This window comes from Prionailurus viverrinus, chromosome A2 (genome assembly GCF_022837055.1).
Source record: "Prionailurus viverrinus isolate Anna chromosome A2, UM_Priviv_1.0, whole genome shotgun sequence".
In the NCBI taxonomy this organism is placed as follows: domain Eukaryota; kingdom Metazoa; phylum Chordata; class Mammalia; order Carnivora; family Felidae; genus Prionailurus; species Prionailurus viverrinus.
In genome coordinates this window covers 94,457,525-94,478,737 of record NC_062562.1, presented here as the reverse complement: position 1 = coordinate 94,478,737, position 21,213 = coordinate 94,457,525, and the positions used below count along the sequence as shown (strand labels likewise).

Sequence of the window (21,213 nt, the reverse complement as noted above, 5' to 3'; positions counted from 1 at the left end):
AATAAAAGGAGCCATAACCACATTGTTCAAATACAGGAAGTAATCAAAAGAACTACATTAGAATCAGAGTAGAAGGATTGCTTCTGTGCGGGAGGTGTCAGAGGCAGACAAGGGGTGGGAAAGATGAACTTTCCATTTCATTTCATAATTTTCATAATTTCATAATTTTCTGTTACCTTCTGAGTGTTTTTTTCTTATCATATATATGTTATTTTTTATTACATAAAAAAGGTTAAACATTTCCTGATAACTAGCTTAGCATTCTCTTCAGTGATATTATCCCCGAGTGCATTCTTACTAAAAATAAAATGAACATATTCCTGCAGGTAATAGTGATAGGTGCAATAATATCAAATGAGCCCTGTAATTAATATTATGACAAATAGAAGCATCAGGAATCCAAATATGTCAACTGAAATGTAGGAAATGAAATATATTTTAAGTTAACAGAAGAGCAATAATTTCTTATATTTTTATCTTTTCTAGTATCATACAGTTTGATTCTTAGATACAAATTTACAAGTTATTCAAAATGATATACATTTCATGATATACATCACATACTCCAATAAAACTACTTTAACACCACAATCACCAACATTAGAAAATTATCTGAGCTGCTAAAGGAGCTAGCATTCAAAGTCTTTCATCTCCAAATTAGTGAACTATTAGGACACTGATATTTTTTTCTGTATTTTCTCTTTAAACTCATTTCAGGCAGCATCTCAACAGAAAATAGCAGACGCCTTAGGCTGCTGTTTTGGTAAAGATGCATGTAGATAGCAGGGGAAGTTTTGTTGTTTGAGTTCAGGAGTTCCTTATCAGAGACAACAAATGTTTGCTGAGAAAGCAGACTTCTAGCATTTATAAATCCACCTCTCCCCGCCCCCCCCCCACATGATCATAGTGTATACTTGTAAAATGCAACTACAAGGGCAGAACATGAAATAGAAACTAGACTTCCCATTGATACTAAATATATGAACTATAACTTGTTTATAAGCTCTTTGCTACAATCAGTTATGATTTAAATATACCTGATAGCACCTGAAGAAAAAAAAAATAGGGACTTGAGGGCAAAATTCATGTTTTTTTCACTTCAGTTAAGAAACAAACATAAATTCTATTTTGGGTTTTCTCACATAGTTAGGGTTTACCTGGAAAGCTTTTCATTTGGCCTTTTTTGAAAAGTCCTTAAAAGGTTCTAGTGCATTTCCCTGCTTTGGTAAGTACCATATAACAAACCCAAAACACAACATTACAGATACAAAGATGATTAAAATTTGTTAAGTCCTAGGGAGTCACTGTTCTGAATGGCAATTCGCAGTATAGAATATATTAGTTGAAGAAATGTAAGTTATAGTAATGGTACTGGGCCCAATATCTCCTCACCCCAAGACCATATAAGAAACTCCTGGAGTTTCTAAAACAACATAAGAATACAAACTTTCCTTCACTAGGTAATGATTATCATACATTAAAGTATGTTAGAAATGAAATTTAAAGTTTTCAATAATTGGTATGGCAAGGTACCCAACAATCAGAATGAATGTTGACCTAGCTTGAACCAACACTGGCTGGAAACAACCAGTATCAGCCTGTATCCAGAGAAACACCAATAAAAAGATTTGCTATATTTTTAATAAGGCAAATATAATAATTTATTATCCTCTAAATGTAGTTAAATACAGTATTTGCAAGTTAACTGAAAAAAAAGTACATAAAAATTCAAACATGGATAACTCACTTCTATAGTTTAACCAATACACAGAAATGAATAGACACCCAAAATATGGAAAACACATTTTTTTGCAAGCCCTTTCTTCTCTGCACCAAAAACACTGTATTTGGAAAGAAAACAAAATAAAAGCAACATCCAAGTGTAATAACTACAATTCCAATAAGTTTTCAGTACTAGTTCCATTAGTATTCCATAAATAACAGCTATCATAATTACCATCACCATCATTATTCTTTTAATTATTATTATTATCATTATTGGAAATAGACGCTGTTGATGATCTCCCCTTTACCAGGCCCATCCGTTCACACTGATGATGCAATGAATTTTGGATGCTAATGGCTCAAAATGCTCTTCTCCTTGAATTGTACTTGGTGGATGGGGACCTTGTTGCCTGTCAGGTTACATCCGCCTCTGCCAATAACTGACAGATACATGGGGTTCCAATCAGTGGGCGTCCTTGCCTCAAGGCAGAGACAACTCTGTTATGTGATTTTTTGCCTCAGGGTTGTCCATGATTCAGGCCAAGTGTAGACTTTAGCAGAGACCACATCTTCTCTTGGCTCTTGTTCCTTACTTGCCCTGAGTCCCTTACTCCATAGAATTTTGCTAAAGAGGAGCCATTCAAGAAATCACATGTATCTGAATCCCTTTCTCAGGCTCTATATTTAGAGAACTAAACCTGAGACATTATTTCACAAAGTAGTAATAACGACTTCAGTAGATAGGGTTTGTTTGGTTCCTCTCTTCCCTCTCTCTCTCTCTCTCTCCTCCCTCCAATACTTGCTCCCATTCCCCTAAGTGTCTATAGCACTTACTCTGGGGATTACATGTGGGCTTGGTGGGGCTGTCAACCAGCCATGCCTCATGACCGTCTCCCTTCTGCTCATTATCCCTTCTGCTCATTATCTGCTTATGTTCAGATAATCACGTGAAAATAGGAAAAGTGAATTCTAAGTCCCTTGTTGAAGTAAGCAAAAGGAAGGTACAAAGGCGGAAACCATTGTGGGAGATAAGACTAGATAGATTCTTGAAGAGTAAAAAAATGAAGACAGGGCGGTAAAAATGGCTGTCATGTAAATAGGGTCTACTATGTGACAGGAACCAATCTAAGCTCTTTATATATATTAACTCATTTCATCCTTATGATAACCCTGTAAGTTAGGAAAAATTATTCCCACTTTATAAATGAGGACAGTAAGGCACAGAACAGTCAAACGACTTACATAAGGTCACACACCTAGTAAACAGGGGGAGCTTGGATTCTAGCCTAATCAGTCTGGTTCTGTGCTGGTAACCAATCCTGCAAGACTGATCCCAGGCCCCTCCCAAGCACTTCTTGTTGAACATCCTGAAAACAGCAGCCATAATGACTCACTCCAACATAACGAACCACCCCTCAGACACTACCTGAGAACAGGAGGTATATATCAAAGGCCAGCTATTGTTTCATGTTAACCAACACCAAAGGTCAAATGGAGCCACTTAGGTTGAATGGGTTCTGTCCTCTTGGACTGTTGCTTAATGACTATAACTGCAAAGTTAAAGCCTAGATTCAAGGGTTGTAGCCCACAGACTTCAAAGTCAAAGCCTAGATTCACGGGTTGTAGCCCACAGACTTCTAACCTTGGTTAACAGTTCTAAGAGTCTCTAGTAATCAAATCCATGCCATTTTACAGTAGGTCTTTATGGGAGATAAATTGCCAGAAAAACCTGACCCTATCAGACAGGACCTTGTGGTTACTCAGTACTAAGCTGATTCCCAGGCCCCAGGAACTAAGTCCACATCAGGTGAGCTCCTAAAGCAGTACAGTCTCCAGAAGAGACACTCTTTCCTGTGCCTCTCTCTGATGGAGGCTCAGAGAACAATGGAAAAGGGAACTCGTCCACAGGTCAAGCCTAGGGCAGCCAGATTGGTGACCAATAACTCACTGCTTGGCCAGGGAAACTCAGTAGAACATTTGCACATCATGTACACAGCTCTGAGATTCCAGAAGATCTGGAGGGTAATAACTGACAATGACTTTCGGTAAGTACAATTTTAGTTGAGGGTTATTTGCATTATTTTGCCAGGAGCATTTTTTAAAATGTGGATATGGGACTTAAAAAGTCAAAGGGTGAAGTACAGTAGACTAAAGTAGTTTTGGGGGGGTTTGGTGTTTTTTTTTTTGTTTTTTTTTTGTTTTACTGTTTTGATCAGCTCGTGTCACCATCCTTGTCCTCCTGGCAACTAGATCTTCTCTCTTTTGTAGCCATCTTCCCTCAGGTCTATGTGGTTCTGCAGATGTCAATCAGCATCTATACTACCACTTCTATACTACTGGAATCATCTGACCCAGGCAGTGGTATTCAGGGTAGCTTATCTCACTGGCCCAGTAACTAGTGCTGGAGTGGACATTAGATCCAAATAAAGCCAATTAGAATCTCCTGTGAAGTTGTATACAGACATTGGAAGGGATCTGCTAGGAACCAGGCTCTTTCCGAGCTATATGGAAAATGTCCACTTTTGCCATAGGACAAAATGAAGCCAAAACTTTGAGGGAAACAGAGCTAAAAGATGAGAAGAGAGGAAACGGGAATAAAATCCCTGGAGATTTAGCTGTGCGTGATGCCAAGGCTACTCCTGGACTTCCCAATTTTATGAGTCAATAAAGTCAGTTTGAATTGGGTTTCTGTTTATTAAATTAGTTAGAGTTGGGCTTCTATAACTTACCACAAAAAGATTTAACAAATACCTTAACTAAAACTAAAAAATCTTCAAAGAGTCTTCACACAATACAGAGGAAGAACATAATATATTCAACATCCTTAAATTGGTAATGCATAAGTTAGGATAAATTACATGGATTTTTTTATAGCTATTAAAATGACCCACATAAATACAAAGCCATGCCAACCAGACTCTCAAGAGAGTGACAGCTGAGAAGTCAGCTAAAAGACTTTAAAATGATGGTAAAGAGTGCTCCATTGGAAAACTAGAGTATTCTTTTTAGAGTAGAATTCTATTCTAATAAGCTTATATGGACATGAAAATTGACATTTTTATAAGAAAATATCATTAAAATGAAAACAAATGCAGATAGGGGAGGATACATAACGTTTGGTGATTTGTTAGCATTGTGTAAACCAATTTAATATTATACTTACAAAAATTATTAAATGACCTTAATGTACACAGGGAGATTTTAAAGTAGTGGACATTGGGGGTGCCTAGGTGGCTCTGTTGGTTAAGTGTCTGACTTCGGCTCAAGCCATGATCTCATGATTTGTGGGTTTGAGCCCTGCGTCGGGATCTGTGCTGACAGCTCAGAGCCTGGAGCTTGCTTTGGATTCTATGTCTCCCTCTCTCTCTCTGCCTCTCCCCTGCTTGCACTCTGTCTGTCTCTCTCTCAAAAATAAAGAAAATATGGGGCGCCTGGGTGGCGCAGTCGGTTAAGCGTCCGACTTCAGCCAGGTCATGATCTCGCAGTCCGTGAGTTCGAGCCCCGCGTCAGGCTCAGGGCTGATGGCTCAGAGCCTGAAGCCTGTTTAGGATTCTGTGTCTCTCTCTCTCTCTCTGCCCCTCCCCCGTTCATGCTCTGTCTCTCTCTGTCCCAAAAATAAATAAACGTTGAAAAAAAAATTAAAAAATAAAGAAAATACTAAAAAAAAAAAAAAAAAAAAGAATAGGGGGTGGGAGAATTAAAAAAAAAGTTATAAAGAAAGAAAGAGAGAGAGAGAGAGAGAGAGAGAGAAAGAAAGAAAGAAAGAAAGAAAGAAAGAAAGAAAGAAAAGAAAGAAAGAAGTGGACATTGGGAGGATCAAAAGAGCATTTACTCATTATTTATGGGCAAATACCAAATTCAGGAGAGGTTACGTGGATATATAAAGCACCGAATTTGCTTTCTAGAGAGTGTCAATTTAATTAGTAGGTATAATATGTACACTTTACAAAAAACAAAATCTCTAAGTGGAAGAATAATATAATTCCAAAAGGAATGGAACAGATATAAAATGTAATAGAAGTTCAGAAGAGAAAGTATTGATGTCTAGTTGCAATAACTAGATAAGATTTCTTCCAGGGAGGAGGCAGAATTTTGTCTGAGCCTTGAGGAGAAGGTAAAATCTGCACAGGAAAGAACAGGGTCTTTGGCTCAAGTCATGATCCCAGGGTTGTGGGATTGAGCGCTGCATCTAGCTCCATGCTGAGCCTAGAGCCTGCTTAAGATTCTCTCTCTCTCTCTCTCTCTCTCTCTCTCTCTCTCTCTCTCCCTCATTCTCTCTCTCTCTTGCTCTCAAAACAAAACAAAACAAAACAAAACAAAAATGCTTAGGTGTATGAGGACAGACCAGGAAGATGAGTTGAAATAGAGAGGTAAGAAAACACAAAAGAAGGTTTGGCTTTGTTTTTTCCATTGTGTCTGTACTCAGAAAGAAAGGAACCAATGCAAAGAAATAGACTGAATTTGTCATAGAGGGAGCAAGAAAATGAGAAAGGTTCTCAGTTTGTGAATATGCATGTATTTTCAAGTATGATGCATGAATGGAGGTAAAGACTAAGAAATTATCCTTGGTACTGAGAACCGACTTCTTAAGGGGGAAAAGAGCATAAGAGAAAAGATTTTGTTTGTTCAGAAAATGAGAGAACTTGAACCTGACAGATGGCCTTAAATTTCTCAAAAAAAAAAATTCGACCTCTAGATGGATGGTCATGCGAAGAGCAGATAAGGGAAATGGTTGCCTTGGAAAATAATCCATGAAACTGGTTCTCCACATTTTGTTTTTCAGCTCACTCTTGACAGGTGATATCCATGTGTTCATTGGCATATCCAGATTTGGATCCATGACCCTATCTACCTCTCCTACTCCAAGCCCTAATACACTCACACATGTGGGCACCACACACAATTTTTCAGAAAAATAATATCAAAGTAGGCATTTTTGAGGGATGTGAGCTATGGCATTTATAAGTGCATTTCACAAGCAAGTAAGTTAATGGTCATTTCTTATGAACTGTGCAGTAGATAAGGTAGTATATGAAAGATTCAAAAAAAAACCCATTTGGTTTGCTGTAGCTTTATTTATTTCTGTCCCAAGCGATAATCCATATCAAGATGCAATGAAAGAGAAAGATGTGATTATGGAGAAAACCTAGAACCTACTCAACTGCAAAAACTCAGTTTTCTAAATTGTCATTAGCAAAAAAAAAAAAATACTTATGACAAGTTTTGTCATTGTGACACCATGATTGAAAGGTATCATTCTAAGGATTCAACAGTGACATATGATTCTCAAGAGCAATGACAGCCAGGTGAGAGTTAGCACTAAGTTTCTTAGCATGGTTTTTGAAATTTTATTTCTAATGAAGAAAAGTTATCAACACAAATATAATGTTTTTCATATGCTGTGTTTATGAGCTATGTGTTGGGAGTAGTACTGAAAATGAGTTACTTTTTATGGACTTGTTTTTGGTAAGAATGTTTTCTAACTCTAAAAAGGCTAGTCATATACTACTGAATCACAAGGAAATGTTTCAGATAGAATCTGAGGAAGGTTCCCTTACAGTTAAGAAAAATAAGCATATCATTTATCATTAAAACTGGAATCTTTTGGGGAATGTAAAGGAGTTGGTATAATAATTTCACCAAATTAAAAGTGATGAGCACCACCATAAAATAGGACAGTCCTAAGCAAAGGACATCTGTTCCAGTTCCTCACAGTGCAAGAACTAAGATGTTCTTGGTTGCTTCATGAATTGCCATTTATAAATTCTGGCACTCCCTCTCAGAGCATGGGAGGTGGTAGACACTGTCCCTGAAAGTCTGGGAGAGGGGAGGGGATCTTTTTCCAAAAGATGACACCCCAAGTCTTTGTTGATCTTATGAAATTATCCCTTAGCTCACTTCTATGAGGTACTGGGAATATATTAAAAATTACACTCAAATAATCATATCCCCAGGATTGCCATAATGGCTTCTGTCTGTAAATATTTCAAGATAAAATTCTGTATCTTGCTACATTATAGAGTATATTAAATATGACTTAAATACCTTCTAATGGTTCAAGTGTTAAATCAATAGTTATCAAAAACTGTCATGTTCTGGGAAATGTGTGAGGTTGTTAGAGACACAAAGATGAGTAAAACATGCACTCTATCCTCAGGGAACTGAGAATGGGAGAAAGGTAAATATGCAAACAGTTTACATGATATGAGTTGCAATTCAAAAATGTACATGTTCAAGTTCCCAAAATACAGAAATACAGGAGAATTTAAGAGGAAGAGGAAAATGGATAAGAATGAATAACAATGACAGAAACTTTATCAGTTTGGGGAGTAAAGTTTGCACCCAGAGGCTCTATTTTTGTCTATAAAATTAAGAGAAAAACTCATCTGTTGATAATGAGTGAATGTGAGATAACATTGGAACGCTAAGGATGGTAACAAAGTTTTGGAATTGCTGCTGTGGGAAATTTTAGGAAATGTTGCTAACCAAAGGCAAGAAATGGGTAGCACTGAAGCTCAGGTGAGACCAGAAGCTGTGAATGCGTAGCTGCACTAATGCAGACTTTGATGTAATATGCTCCAGCAACAATAGGCTAATAATGCAGAGCAAATGAAAAGCCAGACCATAGGACTAATCAGGGAATGTAGATTCAACACAGTTACAGATGAGAAGGCAAGGGCATTAATGTAGTAGTGGTTTTTTCAACCTCCAGTGGAATAAAACAACGGGTACAGGCAAGGATCATCAAGGCTGCTAACATCACAAAATGTTCAACAAACTTATTTGCTTTCTAATGAAAATCTTCAGCATGAGATATTCCTGCCAAAAAATTAAACTGAAGCTGATCAAGCCTCGATATCTAATTACTAGTTTACAATAACAAAAAATAGGGTAAAGGAGAACATGATAAAGCACATTTTGGGGATGTGACCAGCAAAATCCGGATTGTGGGAAATGTAATAGTACAAACAATTAAGTTTCTACAACAAATAAGTTGCTATAAGAAAAAAGAGGGAGAGGGGCGCCTGGGTGGCGCAGTCGGTTAAGCGTCCAACTTCAGCCAGGTCACAATCTCACGGTCCGTGAGTTCGAGCCCCGCGTCAGGTTCTGGGCTGATGGCTCAGAGCCTGGAGCCTGTTTCCGATCCTGTGTCTCCCTCTCTCTCTGCCCCTCCCCCGTTCATGCTCTGTCTCTCTCTGTCCCAAAAATAAATAAATGTTGAAAAAAAAATTTAAAAAAAAAAAAAAAAGAAAAAAGAGGGAGAAGGGACATATAGATAAAAAGAGATTTAAGGACTATATCAGCCAACTGCAATGTATAGACTTCATTCAAATGAACTTTATTTTTTTTTTTTTAATTTTTTTTTCAACGTTTATTTTTATTTTTGGGACAGAGAGAGGCAGAGCATGAACGGAGGAGGGGCAGAGAGAGAGAGGGAGACACAGAATCGGAAACAGGCTCCAGGCTCTGAGCCATCAGCCCAGAGCCCGACGCGGGCTCGAACTCACGGACTGCGAGATCGTGACCTGGCTGAAGTCGGACGCTTAACCGACTGCGCCACCCAGGCGCCCCCTCAAATGAACTTTAAAATTGAACTTTAAAAAATTATGAAATAAGAGAAATGTGATTATTTTCCTGGATGCTTGATGATATTAAGAAGTTATTCATTTTTAGGTATAATAATAGATTTGTGATACTTTAAAGCAAAGCATCTATTCTATATATACATAAACACACACACACACACACACACACACACACACACACTAAGAGCAAGAGCCAGAGAAGGAGAGAGAGAGAAAAGGGCAGTGAGAAATACTTGCAAGTAAAATGATATGGTATCCAGATCCTTATTTGTTTCAAAATAATCCATTTTGACAGGGAGAGGACATACATGAAATAAGACTGGCCAAGATGGATCTTGTGGATCAGTTTTATCATACCATTTTCTTTGCTTTCATATGTTGAAAATTTCCATTGTAACATGCAAAAAAATGTAGAAGAGTATTTCATTCAAGTAAACAGCCATGAGAATTCACAGGAAGGAAAGGAGTCCATAGGAGAGGGCCAATAAGCTGAGGGAAAAATGAGAGACTAAAGGACTAGAGGGAAGTGCTGCTGAGGCCAAAATGTACAGTGTCAGGGGAATGAGAATGCAAGAGGCATTGTATGTTGTGCAAGGTTCAGGGTATGGCCATGGAAGTGACTTCTCAATGCACAGAGCTGAGGAAGTCAGGAGCTGGAGAAACCAAGTGTGTCTGGACCTTCACCAAGTTTGGAAAGCACGTAAGGTGATGTCAGGAATTGGGTGGAGAAGTCCATGAGCCAGGAGCCCAGGGCCCCGTTAGATGAAGGAGCGACCTTGATGAAGAAGGGGAACAGGTGCATTGGAATGGTGCATTGGAATGATGCATCCAGATCACCATTACAGATACCAGTTACTACAGTATGCCCTTTTCTAATTAGTGATTTCATGTCTCTCTGTCTTTGGTGTTAACTGCTGGTTCTCCAATACAGGTTATGGTAGAATAGTGTTGTGAGAGTTGCTGCAAAGCTCTCTGCAACACCATTTCCCTAATTTCTTATGGCATTTCTGCTTTTTTCCAAATCTGAAGTGAAGAATAATGATGTCAGCTGCCTAATCATCAGAGAAAGGACTTTACATTGTAGTTAAGGAACAGTGTCTCATCCTTTCTAGTTTTGGGGAAATAGAGTAGCAAGGAGATTTTCACTGCATCTCAAAGGGCTTATCTTTTCCTTGACTTACAAAAATTTCTTCTCAAAGTCAGTATAATCTTTTCAAACAAAAAACTGTTTTGTTTTTAAGCATAATTTTCTAGAAGGAAGTACATGTTTGTACTAAATTATGTCCATTATTTATTTCCAGATCCTCAAAGAATGGCTTGAAATGCTAAAATACATCTTAATAACTGCTATTAGTCATTCCTATTATAAAAATATTGTATAAAATAAAGTTTAACGTATCTTTTAGATTACAACTATATATAGTATGACTTTATAATATTTCCAAGACAATTTCCCCATATATAACTTAACTTACTTTTTTATCTTCTGTGCACAATTGACAATTTTTCTTTACAGCACATGCTATAAGAAAATTAAGGGCAAAAATGTAAATGCAAAGACTATTTGTTGCTTAGTTTTATATAAAAATGCATTTCATTTAGTCATTTCTCTTTCATGGCATACTCTTCCACACCCCAGTGTTTTATTTCATGATTTTCATATATCTAGATACTTTCCCCATTGGTACTGTTTAAATCCTAATTCTTTCTTACTTTCTATCATTGCTTGGAAAAACATGAAATGGCATCATCCAACTTTGATTAGCCAAGTAAGTTCTAAAAAATAACTTCCAGAAAACAGTAAGAACTTAAATTGGCAATATCACTGCATATTTACAACATCACACTTTAAATACCTCTTTTAGTAATTCCTTTGTTAATCAGCATGGTTTTACCAAGATATTCCTGGCTAACTAGTCCATTCAATACTAAAAAACTTAATTCTCCATCTTGTGCCACAACGTTTTAAAAACTTCCCCCAGATGAAGATTTTCATTCTTCTTGTTTCATGACAAAATAATATAACTTAAATTTGAAAGTTCTAGAATAAAAACTGTAAGTCTGAAAAAAAATTTTTTGATGTCTCTTTTTCTTACTCCAACATCTCTGTAAAGTAAGTAGAGTCTGGAATTAATACCCCACCTTTCATGTGATACGATAATAATAAAGTCACTCTATTACTTTGGGGGCAGGGTTCATAAGCTCAATTTCAAACTGTTTGACTGGATACAGATCTAATTTGGCTGGGAAAAGAATTACAATAGATTTTCAAATTAAGTATTACTTCCCCCTACCCAAAAGTATCCCTGGAGTCCCAGGGGAAGTTGAGTAAAAGGCAAGGTAGATGAGAAAGATTCTACTGCTTCAGCTATGTTGGGGACAGGTGCTTTCAGGCTTACTTCAGGAGGCAGGAGCAGGGAAACAAAAGGCATATGTCTTAGCCACCATTCTCCAAATTCTACTCACTTCCCACGCTTTTTTTTTTCTGCAGCTAAAGTTTTTTAGAAGAATTTTAGGTTTACAGAAAAATTTCAAAGAATATACAGAAAGTTCCTGTATACCTCTTACTGTTTCCCCCATGGCTAACATCTTACATTGTCATGGTACGTTTATCAAAACTAAGAAACCAACACCAATACATTACTTTTAACTAAACTCCAAATTTTACTAGGATTTCATTGGTTTTTAAAGTTTTTTTAATGTTTATTTATTTTTGAGAGACAGGGAGAGTGTGTGAACAAGGGGGGTTGTAGAGTGAGATGGAGACACAGAATCCGAAGAAGGCTCTGGCCCCTGAGCTGTCAGCACAGAGCCCGATGTTGGGCTGGAACTCACAGACCGTGAGATCATGACCCGATCTGAAGTCGGACACTTAACCAACTGAGCCACCCAGGTGCACCACATTGGTTTTTATACTAATGTTCTTTTTCTGTTCCAAGATCTAGGATCCCACATTGCATTTGATCATCATGTTTCCTCTAGTCTGTGACAGCTTCTCAGCCTTTCCTTGTTTTTCATGACCCTGACAGTTTTGAACCTTGTTGGCCAAATATTTTGTAGGATGTCCCTCAATTTGAATTTGTCTGATTTTTTTTTATCATAATTAGACTGACAACCTGGGTTTGGGGGAAGAATAGTGCAAAGGTGAAGTTGCCTTATCACATTACATCAGCATGTACATGATATCAAAATGGTTTTTATTAGCTTTTTTATATTTATATACATTAGAGAAAGTTGAAGACATAGGACTGCTGCTAGCACTAGTTGAAGGCAGGGCATCCTTGTGTAAACTAGGAAAAGGTGCATCTCTGAAAGAAAAGGCTAGAAAAATGCAAAACCTTTCTGAGCAGCCACAGCCAGGAATCAATCCAGCTAAATGGGAAACATAAATTGGCTTTCACTCTAAGATCATATGGAATCCTTATTAAGCAATTTATAAACATAAATGCTTACTTGTGAGCATTTATAACCAGTCTTCACAATCCTGAAAGATTTGAAATCCTGGAATCCTGAAAGCCACTTTATTGATGAAGAAACTGACTTCAGAAAAGTCAAATAACATATTCAAGTTCACCTGCTAATAATGACAGAGTGTGGATTTGAGCTCTTTGACTGCCAGCACCTCTCCTTTCTCCTGGGAAATATAACCCATCTTTCCTTTGCAGGACTGCTCCTTCTTAGCATTAGACACATGGTATAATTGGTGACTGCCCTCTCCTACCCAAACTCCATGGTCCCAGCCAGGCATCTAAGGCTGTACACCTGAAACAAACTGAGCTAATCCCAGACCACACTCACTGGTCCAGGGAGAGGAAATATGACCAAGTCAGGCCAATGAGAATCTTCCACTGATGATTTATAAATTAAAACTTGAGGGTTAAGAAGTGGCAGGGAGCCACTTTCTCTTTGTTTGGTAAGCTGAGAAGATGGAGCTGCCAGTGACCATGAAAGATCTTCTGAGGAAGAAGCTAATAGGACAAAATAAAATTGATAAGCAGAGGAAAGGAGAGAAAACAGAAGGAGAAATAAGGAGCTGATGGTGATTCATTTCTCAGGTCCCATGCATTCCTACTCTTGACTCACTTACATTTCTCTTATAGGTAAAATCTTGGTTTCTTACACTGCACCCAGAAACATTCCAGTTAATATAAATTCCACATATTTGTTTCTTTCCACTAAATCCTGATGTTTCCCTTCTTTTCATCCCTTCTACCTATCTTTTTTCCAAAATTAAAACAATTATCTTTACGTAGTTATAAAAGTGATACATGTTCAATATAAGAAATATGTACACATTAAGAACACACTGAAATTCCACCATTAAGAAAAACTCTGATTCTTCATCTTAAGCAAATTATTTTCATGATCCCCAAATTAAATTTTGCCATCATTCTGAATGACTCCGCCATGAATTCTTAAACTCCCATATTTTATTCTCTGCTTAGAATCTTCTTTTCCTCTCTTACTTGCATTTTGACCTTACTCAGAACTTCACTTTCCCTGACCTTTCCATTGTTTTCCAAATCTGTTTGTCTTTCATGGACTCTATTTCATTTTCTTTAGCCTGACCCTCATGTCAGTGAATGACCTGATGTGGTCCTTCTCAGAAATTTAGATTAAACATTTGCATAACTAACCTTATCTATAGTCTTTGTAGCCCTTATTGGAGAACCAATGAGGACCAGCTAACCTACATGATCATGTTTTACATGAAGCAATAGGTTCTTTCTTTCACTCTATTCCTGAAGAAAGAGGTACTTGCTCTTTACACAGCCAGATACCAGATTCTTCCCTTACCCTAAAGGCTTAATTTTTGTATATCTATATTCTATCTAGTCAATTCCATCCTCTTGATTACATTTTTTTTCACAACTTCTGCAGCATCATTGTCTTCTAGTTCTCCCGGAACATCTCTGACCATTCTTTTTGAATTTCCTTGACGGGTTCAACTTCCTCTCATCAATGTCTAAAATGTTGCTATTCCACAAAGTTCCATCTTTGGTCCTCTTCTCCCATGAGTGATCTCAATTTGAAACACCTAGGGATGCCAGGCATCAACATATATTATGCCAGATATCAAAACAGGATCTTTCTGGTTTGACTGATATTGCAATGAGTTAATAAATTAATAATTTAAAAAATAAAACAGTTAATCAGACAAGTTGATTCTAATGTTTATCTGGAAGGGGAATTGTTTTAAGAACAGCTAAGAGGGAAAAAAAAAACAATGGGGGCAGATCACAAGGTTTTATATATTATAATTCTCTATACTATATCCTTATATTTTATATACTTGATCTGTTGATTTCTGATATAGGCATGTAAAGTGATCCCATGTGGTTTGTAATTTGTCAAATGCTCTTTTTATTTCTATCAACTTTTGCTGTATATACTTCAAAACTTGATAATAAAGCTCCGTATGTCATCTTCATGTACTGTGCTATAATATGAGCACAAAATATTACTTCTACTTAAAAGATTTACTTATATTCTATTTTATCTAATATTAATATTGCTATACTTGCTTTCTTTTTCAGTAGCATTTTTGAAAGGTTTATTTTATTCCATAAATTTATTCTTTGTGCCTTTATTTCCTCTAATGGTTTTGAAGTCACACTTCTTGTTTCTACTTATATGTAAACTATTATTTTAAAAATTTTGAGAGATATATTTTATATGCCTCTTTTTAATCTGCCTAGTCAGGATCTACATTCTCTACATCTACAAGAGCCTAATATGCTTTTGATTTTTTCCTTTTCCTCCCCACACCACTTCCCAGGTAGATGTCAACTGGAATGCTAATTACTATTAAATGCTTATCACTTATTATTAAATTATTTTTATATTTAAATTGCTGTTGACTTTCTATCAATCATTTAGAATTGACTCAAAGTTATTAGTTTCTTTATTTACTACTCTTTCTTGAATTCTACATTTCCCTTTGGCTCATTTGCATTTTGCTAAATAATATCTTTTTGAGTGTGTATTTCAGAGAGGGTCTGTGAGTGATAGTAATCACTCTGAGTACATGACATAGAAAACTTAGTACTGGGAATTGGGTGTACAGGTGATGGAAGAAACCGAGGAGTCTGCCAGGGGAAAGACAGTGAAACCTCACTTCCTCCCAGATACCAGCACCCCCTAGGCTAGAGGAAGAGGAAGAAGACAGTTAACAGAGCCCAAAAGAATATTATACTTTAGAGTATAAATGATAAATATTCCTGGTATGTTCACCATTAGCAGAAATATGTGGGTACTTACAGAAATAAGGAGAAAGCCTGGAAACCTTGCCTCATATTCAAATTATTAGCCTTCAATGTATTCCCTCAGAGAAATCTGCCTTTTTATCTCATTCTCAGATATTTACTTTGAGATCAGTTTCACAGAATCTATTTCTTATTTGGTGGTTCCCCAGCTCAGAGCACTTGTAGGGAAGTTTTTATTTGTTCCTTACATTTTATTCTGGGGGAAATTATTCTTATTCTGCATGCTATCATACTCCTTAATTTCATTATTTGTTTTGTTAGCTAAGCAGTGTTTCCATAGTTGCTCGGTTGGCTGTTTTCATCTTACTAATGCTTGGATAGCTGTGTTCAAATATTCTATGTGTGCTGATATGGTGTAGGTGATACCTTGACCACCTTCCAACTATCCTTGAGATATTTTTCTGAGAAACTACAGTTTTATGGTATTTTTATGTTCTATTCATTCTGTTGTTCTCAGTACCTGACAAAGGGAAAGAACTCAGGTGAGGCTGTGCCAGACTTTGTTAGAATATCTGGGTTCTACACTTTCCTCTGAGGTTTTGTCATTTTCCTTTGCCAGGATTCTAGCTAATTAGAGGTATTTCCCATTTACATAAAGGGGACTGTAGATCTGCTCAATCTGAAATTGAGCTTGCTGCCCAGGGACAGATGTTTCCATCAGAGACAGATGCGTTGTTCAGTTTTTATTTTTCCCTTATTTCTCCTCTGCAACCATTTCCTTTGTTATTCTTCAGAACAGAGTGAAGTACAGGAAACACACTCAGTTTGCATCTCTCTAGTTCCAGGAGTATTCATGGGAATTCTTGGAACTTAGTCACCAGTTCTTCTAAAGGGTGATAGTGGTATTTGGAGCATTGTCATGCTATACTATTCTATTCTCTCTTTTTTTACGTTTTTATTTTTTTAATTTTTGTTATTTTTTAAATGTGTATTTATTTATTTTGGGAGACAGAGAGAGAGAGAGAGAGAGAGAGAGAGAGAGAGAGAGGGAGACAGCAGTGGAGGGGCAGAGAGAGAAAAAGGGGGAGAGAGAGAATTCCAAGTAGGCTCCGTACCATCAGCACAGATCCTGACGTGGGGCTCTAACCCAGAAACCATGAGATCATGACCTGAGCTGAAATCAAGAGTTGGACGCTTAACCAACTGAACCACCCAGGCGCTCTATTTTTAAGAGAGAGAGCCCCTGAACACACAATCAGAGGAGGTACAGAGAGACAGGGAGAAAGAGAATCCCAGGCAGGTTCCACACTGTCAGCACAGAGACCGATGCAGGGCTCAGGAATGATGAGATCATGACCTGAGCTGAAATCAAGAGTCTGACACTTAATCAACTAAGCCACCCAGTTGCCCCTATGCTATTCTACTCTGTTGTAGAATCTTTGATTTGTTTTCCTTGGTTGCCACATGTTTTTAGACTATGTTCCTTAGTTGTTTGGTTGCTTCTGGTAAAAGAATTTGTCTATATTTTGGTGTGATTTTTCATTCATTCATTAGATATTGGGGGAAAAGATTCCTAACCCAAAATTCCAAGTACAACTGTAACTTCTTAGCAAATTGCTAATTGAGCTCTCAAATCTAAGTGAACATTAGGGTTAAAAGCTCTGGGGATCAAAGCAACATGCTTTGGAGTAGGTCTCAGTTGTGGGTTCATTCACAAAGTCCTGTGGGAAAGGCCTATTCACTCAGAGTGCTAGGAAGGATGGAGGTGGGGATCTCAGTGAGGGGTTAGAATCAATTTCTGTTTTGGAGCTGAAGGAATCAAGATGTCTAAGAAACCATATCCTTGTTAGATGGGAAGGTTGAATACAAGCACAAAAGGGAAATGCCTCAGGATAGGAAGCAAACATTCAGGGGAGGCCCAGGACAGATTGAACCAAGCTTTCCTTCACAAAGGAAAGCCTTTTCTTCAGAAACCTTGAACAGGGTTGTTCAGCCCTAGAAGTGAACTAACTAGAATCAGAAACTTCAGTCTTTGGAGACCAGACTATGTTATCTGTAATTCTTGATTTGTTTCTGTTCACTTTCTTTTTGTTCTTCATCAGCATTTAAATAAAGTCTTTTGAAAAAGTCCAGTATGACTCCAGTTTGCTAGGGAACTAAAGGAAGGGTTTGTTTCCATGCTTGGCCTATGTTTTCAGGCACTGTTTGTGGGGAGAACATGGTGGGAATAGAACACTGTTCCTCTTGGAATATGTATGGAGATGACCAAGAAGTCAAAAGAGAAAAATCTATGGGAAAGATGAAATCAAAAGAAACAAACTAGGCCTTTTGATTCAGCCTCTCCCTACTCCCCATCATCTCAAAGGGGGAGTCTCATTTCAGAGACTCAAAGCTGAGAGCTTTGGGTTTGGTTTTAGTAAGGAAGACTGATTCCCTTACAGATATTAACATTCTTTTAGACTCCAGAAACCAGACAGCTGTAATCCTTACAGTTTTTATACAAATGGCAATCTTGGCTTTACAGGACATTTTCCAAATAATTCAAATCCTAATTCACCCCTTATTCTCTCTATACAATTTCAATTTAGGATACTAAAAACCTTATTTCCAGGTTTATGAATTCAACTCAGCATGAATTTTAACATCAAAATTTCTTCAGTTGGGAAATCCCAGGGAAATCTTCAAGGGAAATCTTCAGACCAAAGTAAGTCTTTCTTGAGACACAAATTAAGCAGGGGCACCTGGATGGCTCAGGCAGTTAAGCATGCAACTTCAGCTCAGGTCATGATCTCGTGGTTCGTGGGTTTGAGCCCTACATTGGACTCTGTGCTGACAGCTCAGAGCCTGGAGCCTGCTTCGGATTCTGTGTCTCCCTCTCTGTCTTCCCCTCCCCTGCTCATGCTCTGTCTCTTTCTCTCAAAGATAAATAAACATTTTAAAAAAGACACAAATTAAGCAGTTTATTAATTAAAACCTTAAAAAACCAAGAAAGACTAGCTATGGCTATTCAGCAGAGTCTGATTAGAGCAAAACCCAACAGCTTATTCACAGCATAAACATGTGCTATAGGTCACACAAAAAGGGAGGGTGGAGGGGCCACATGCTTTCCCAATATTTTAAACTGTTTTAATCCAGTCTTCACATTTCTGATAAAGCAAATCAATATGAGTCCAATTAAACTCGATTTCACCAAAAATATCAAGGGCTTTTAAAAATATCTTCCTGCCAACACTAAATGAAACTTTAAAGATGAAAATTTCAGCCTGCCATGGTGGCACAACCAAAAGGAAATATGGTGGCAGGGGTGTGTGTAGGGATCAACCCCTCAGCTCCCGATGGCTCACCATCATCCAGAGATTTTGGTCTCTGCTTGCCCCTCTGTCTGGAGATTTGGGAAAAGTGATTCTCTGAGAAGCTGATAAGCAGCTGAATGAGAAAGAGGGAGAGGAAAACTGGCAAGAGGATTTGGCCCCACGCCCACGGCCAGCACATCACTCCTCCAGCCTGGGTTCAGCCAGTTCTAGGCCAGTCAGACCTTGGTGGGCTTGGACAGGCACCCCCATCAGGGACTATGACCCAACAAAATCATAGTACCTTGAGAGGCAGCCCCTTCTGATCCCTTGACCCTAGCATAATTTGCAGAACCTTAGAACTTGTAGTGTTCTGGCCAGAATGCAGACTGTTGGTAATACAATCCTGGTTTGTCCTGGGCTCAGGCTTCCTAGGGCCCTGACCAGTAGGTAAAGTTCTCCCACTGGACTTGATAGAGACCTGCTACCCCAGTACTTTTGGAGCAAGGCCTGGATTCTAATGCCTACCTATAGCATGGAAAGCAATATACCTTTCTGTGCTTTTTTCCTCAGATATAAATGAATGTATCGTGCACCCCATCCATTTGGGGTCATTGTGCTATAGATAAGGGGTGAAGCTCATAGCTCCGTACATCCTTGATTTTCTGCTTCACTAGTCCCTGAACCTATGGCATGCTCTAATGTAGTTTCCCAAAGCATGGTGTATTTTAAGTGGCATGCAGATGATGAGTATCTTTTACTTTCAGAGTTGTCAATTTACTTTTAATGTGTATTGGAAAATTGTAACTAGTAAGTATAGTGATATCATGGCAATAACATAAACTTTTCTTTTAAAATATATCTATGTTAGGGGCACCTGGGTGACTCAGTCGGTTAAGTGTCCAACTTCGACTCAGGTCAATCTCGCGGTTTGTGGGTTCGAGCCCCACGTGGGGCTCTGTGCTGACAGCTCGGAGACTAGAGCCTGCTTCAGATTCTGTGTCTCTCCATCTCTCGGCCCCTCCCCTGCTCATGCTCTGTGCCTCTCTGTCTCTCAATAACAAGTAAACATTAAAAAAATTTTTTTAATATAGATATGTTAAAATGTCGAGTTTCAGGGGTACCTGGGTGGCTCAGTCGGTTAAGCATCTGACTCTTGATTTTGACTCAGGCCATAATCACACAGTCATGAGATCAAGCCCAGCATCAGGCTCCATATGGAGCATGGGGCCTGCTTAAGATTCTCTCTTTCTCCCTCTGCCTACCTGCCCTGCTCTTTCTCTCTCAAAATAAATAAATAAACATTTTTTTAAGGTCAAGTTCCAGAAATAGAAATCATGCAAAATTTAAAGGATATGACAAAATTGTTTATGTGGTTTCAGAATGACTGAAATTTGAGGAATATTGCCCCAGTGAGGGGGATGGAGGAGAGGATGGGGCACGGAAATTGTCCTTCACTGGGGCCTACCTTGTTTTGTTTTTCAAAAATGGAGTGGTCCCAGCACTGCACATTCCTGGCATATTGATCTAAACTGCACCCTGAGGACTATGATCTCATACTGATTATAAAGATGGAGATGGGCAAGAGTGTGCAGAGTTGAGGCTTTTTCCTTGCCTATCTGCAATGCAGAGGACAGACTGAGGATTATTAGCTATAATATGAAAAGTGTTCTTATAGACTGACAAGGATGAAAAAGAAGAAAAACAATAGGAAAATGGGCCAAAGATGTAAAGATTCTATCTATAGAAAAGCAAATCCAAGTGTCCCATGAATGTGTGAAAAAATACGCTAGAACTAGGAAATTGTAAATTGAAGTAATAATTAGCTAGCACTTTGTATCCATCAGGTTGGCAAAAATATTAAAACAGGGGCGCCTGGGTGGCGCAGTCGGTTAAGCATCCGACTTCAGCCAGGTCACGATCTCACGGTCCGTGAGTTCGAGCCCCGCATCGGGCTCTGGGCTGATGGCTCAGAGCCTGGAGCCTGTTTCCGATTCTGTGTCTCCCTCTCTCTCTGTCCCTCCCCCGTTCATGCTCTGTCTCTCTCTGTCCCAAAAATAAATAAACGTTGAAAAAAAAATTAAAAAAAAATATTAAAACAAAGCTAACCAACATTGCTGGTGATGATGTGGGAGAAAAGTACCATTTTATACTTTTGGTGGAACTGTGAGTTGTTATAATGTCTTTGGATAGCAACCTGGCAACAACAGTTAAAATTAAAAATACATACATTTTTTATGTGCATGTTTTTGTTTGGGAATCTGCCCTCCACCGCTGCTCAGTTCTCATGGTATGAGTGGGGCCCCAATATCTATCCTGTAATTGGGTGAAACCTAGACCCGAAAAAAAATCATAACATGGTATTTCCCTGGCTATAATGAGGTGGGTGGGCATACGGCCCAAGCT

The 21,213-nt window shown here is 38.2% G+C and overlaps 1 protein-coding gene across 1 annotated transcript; it reads right to left on the bottom strand.

Annotated features, from left to right (window-relative positions):
• Window positions 1–350: 350 nt before the first annotated feature.
• PTTG1IP2 (PTTG1IP family member 2) lies at window positions 351–19,009 on the bottom strand. Its single transcript, XM_047831197.1, has 4 exons — window positions 18,862–19,009; window positions 10,787–10,833; window positions 1,748–1,841; window positions 351–412 (listed from the first exon to the last, which is right to left on the bottom strand). The coding sequence occupies exons 1-4, from the start codon at window positions 19,007–19,009 to the stop codon at window positions 351–353; spliced, it is 351 nt and encodes a 116-aa protein (XP_047687153.1).
• Between the last annotated feature and the right edge of the window lie 2,204 nt (window positions 19,010–21,213).

What these genes read in the sequence shown, in the direction of transcription:
- PTTG1IP2 (XM_047831197.1), bottom strand. Translation starts at nt 19,009, where the DNA reads ATGTGCTGGCCGTGGGCGTGGGGCCAAATCCTCTTGCCAGTTTTCCTC. An exon ending in ACCAAAATCTCTGGATGATG is followed by an intron (nt 10,834 to 18,861) that starts GTGAGCCATCGG and finishes ATTTTCTTATAG; the next exon opens with CATGTGCTGTAAAGAAAAAT. An exon ending in GTATTGGTTAAACTATAGAA is followed by an intron (nt 413 to 1,747) that starts GTGAGTTATCCA and finishes CCTACATTTCAG; the next exon opens with TTGACATATTTGGATTCCTG.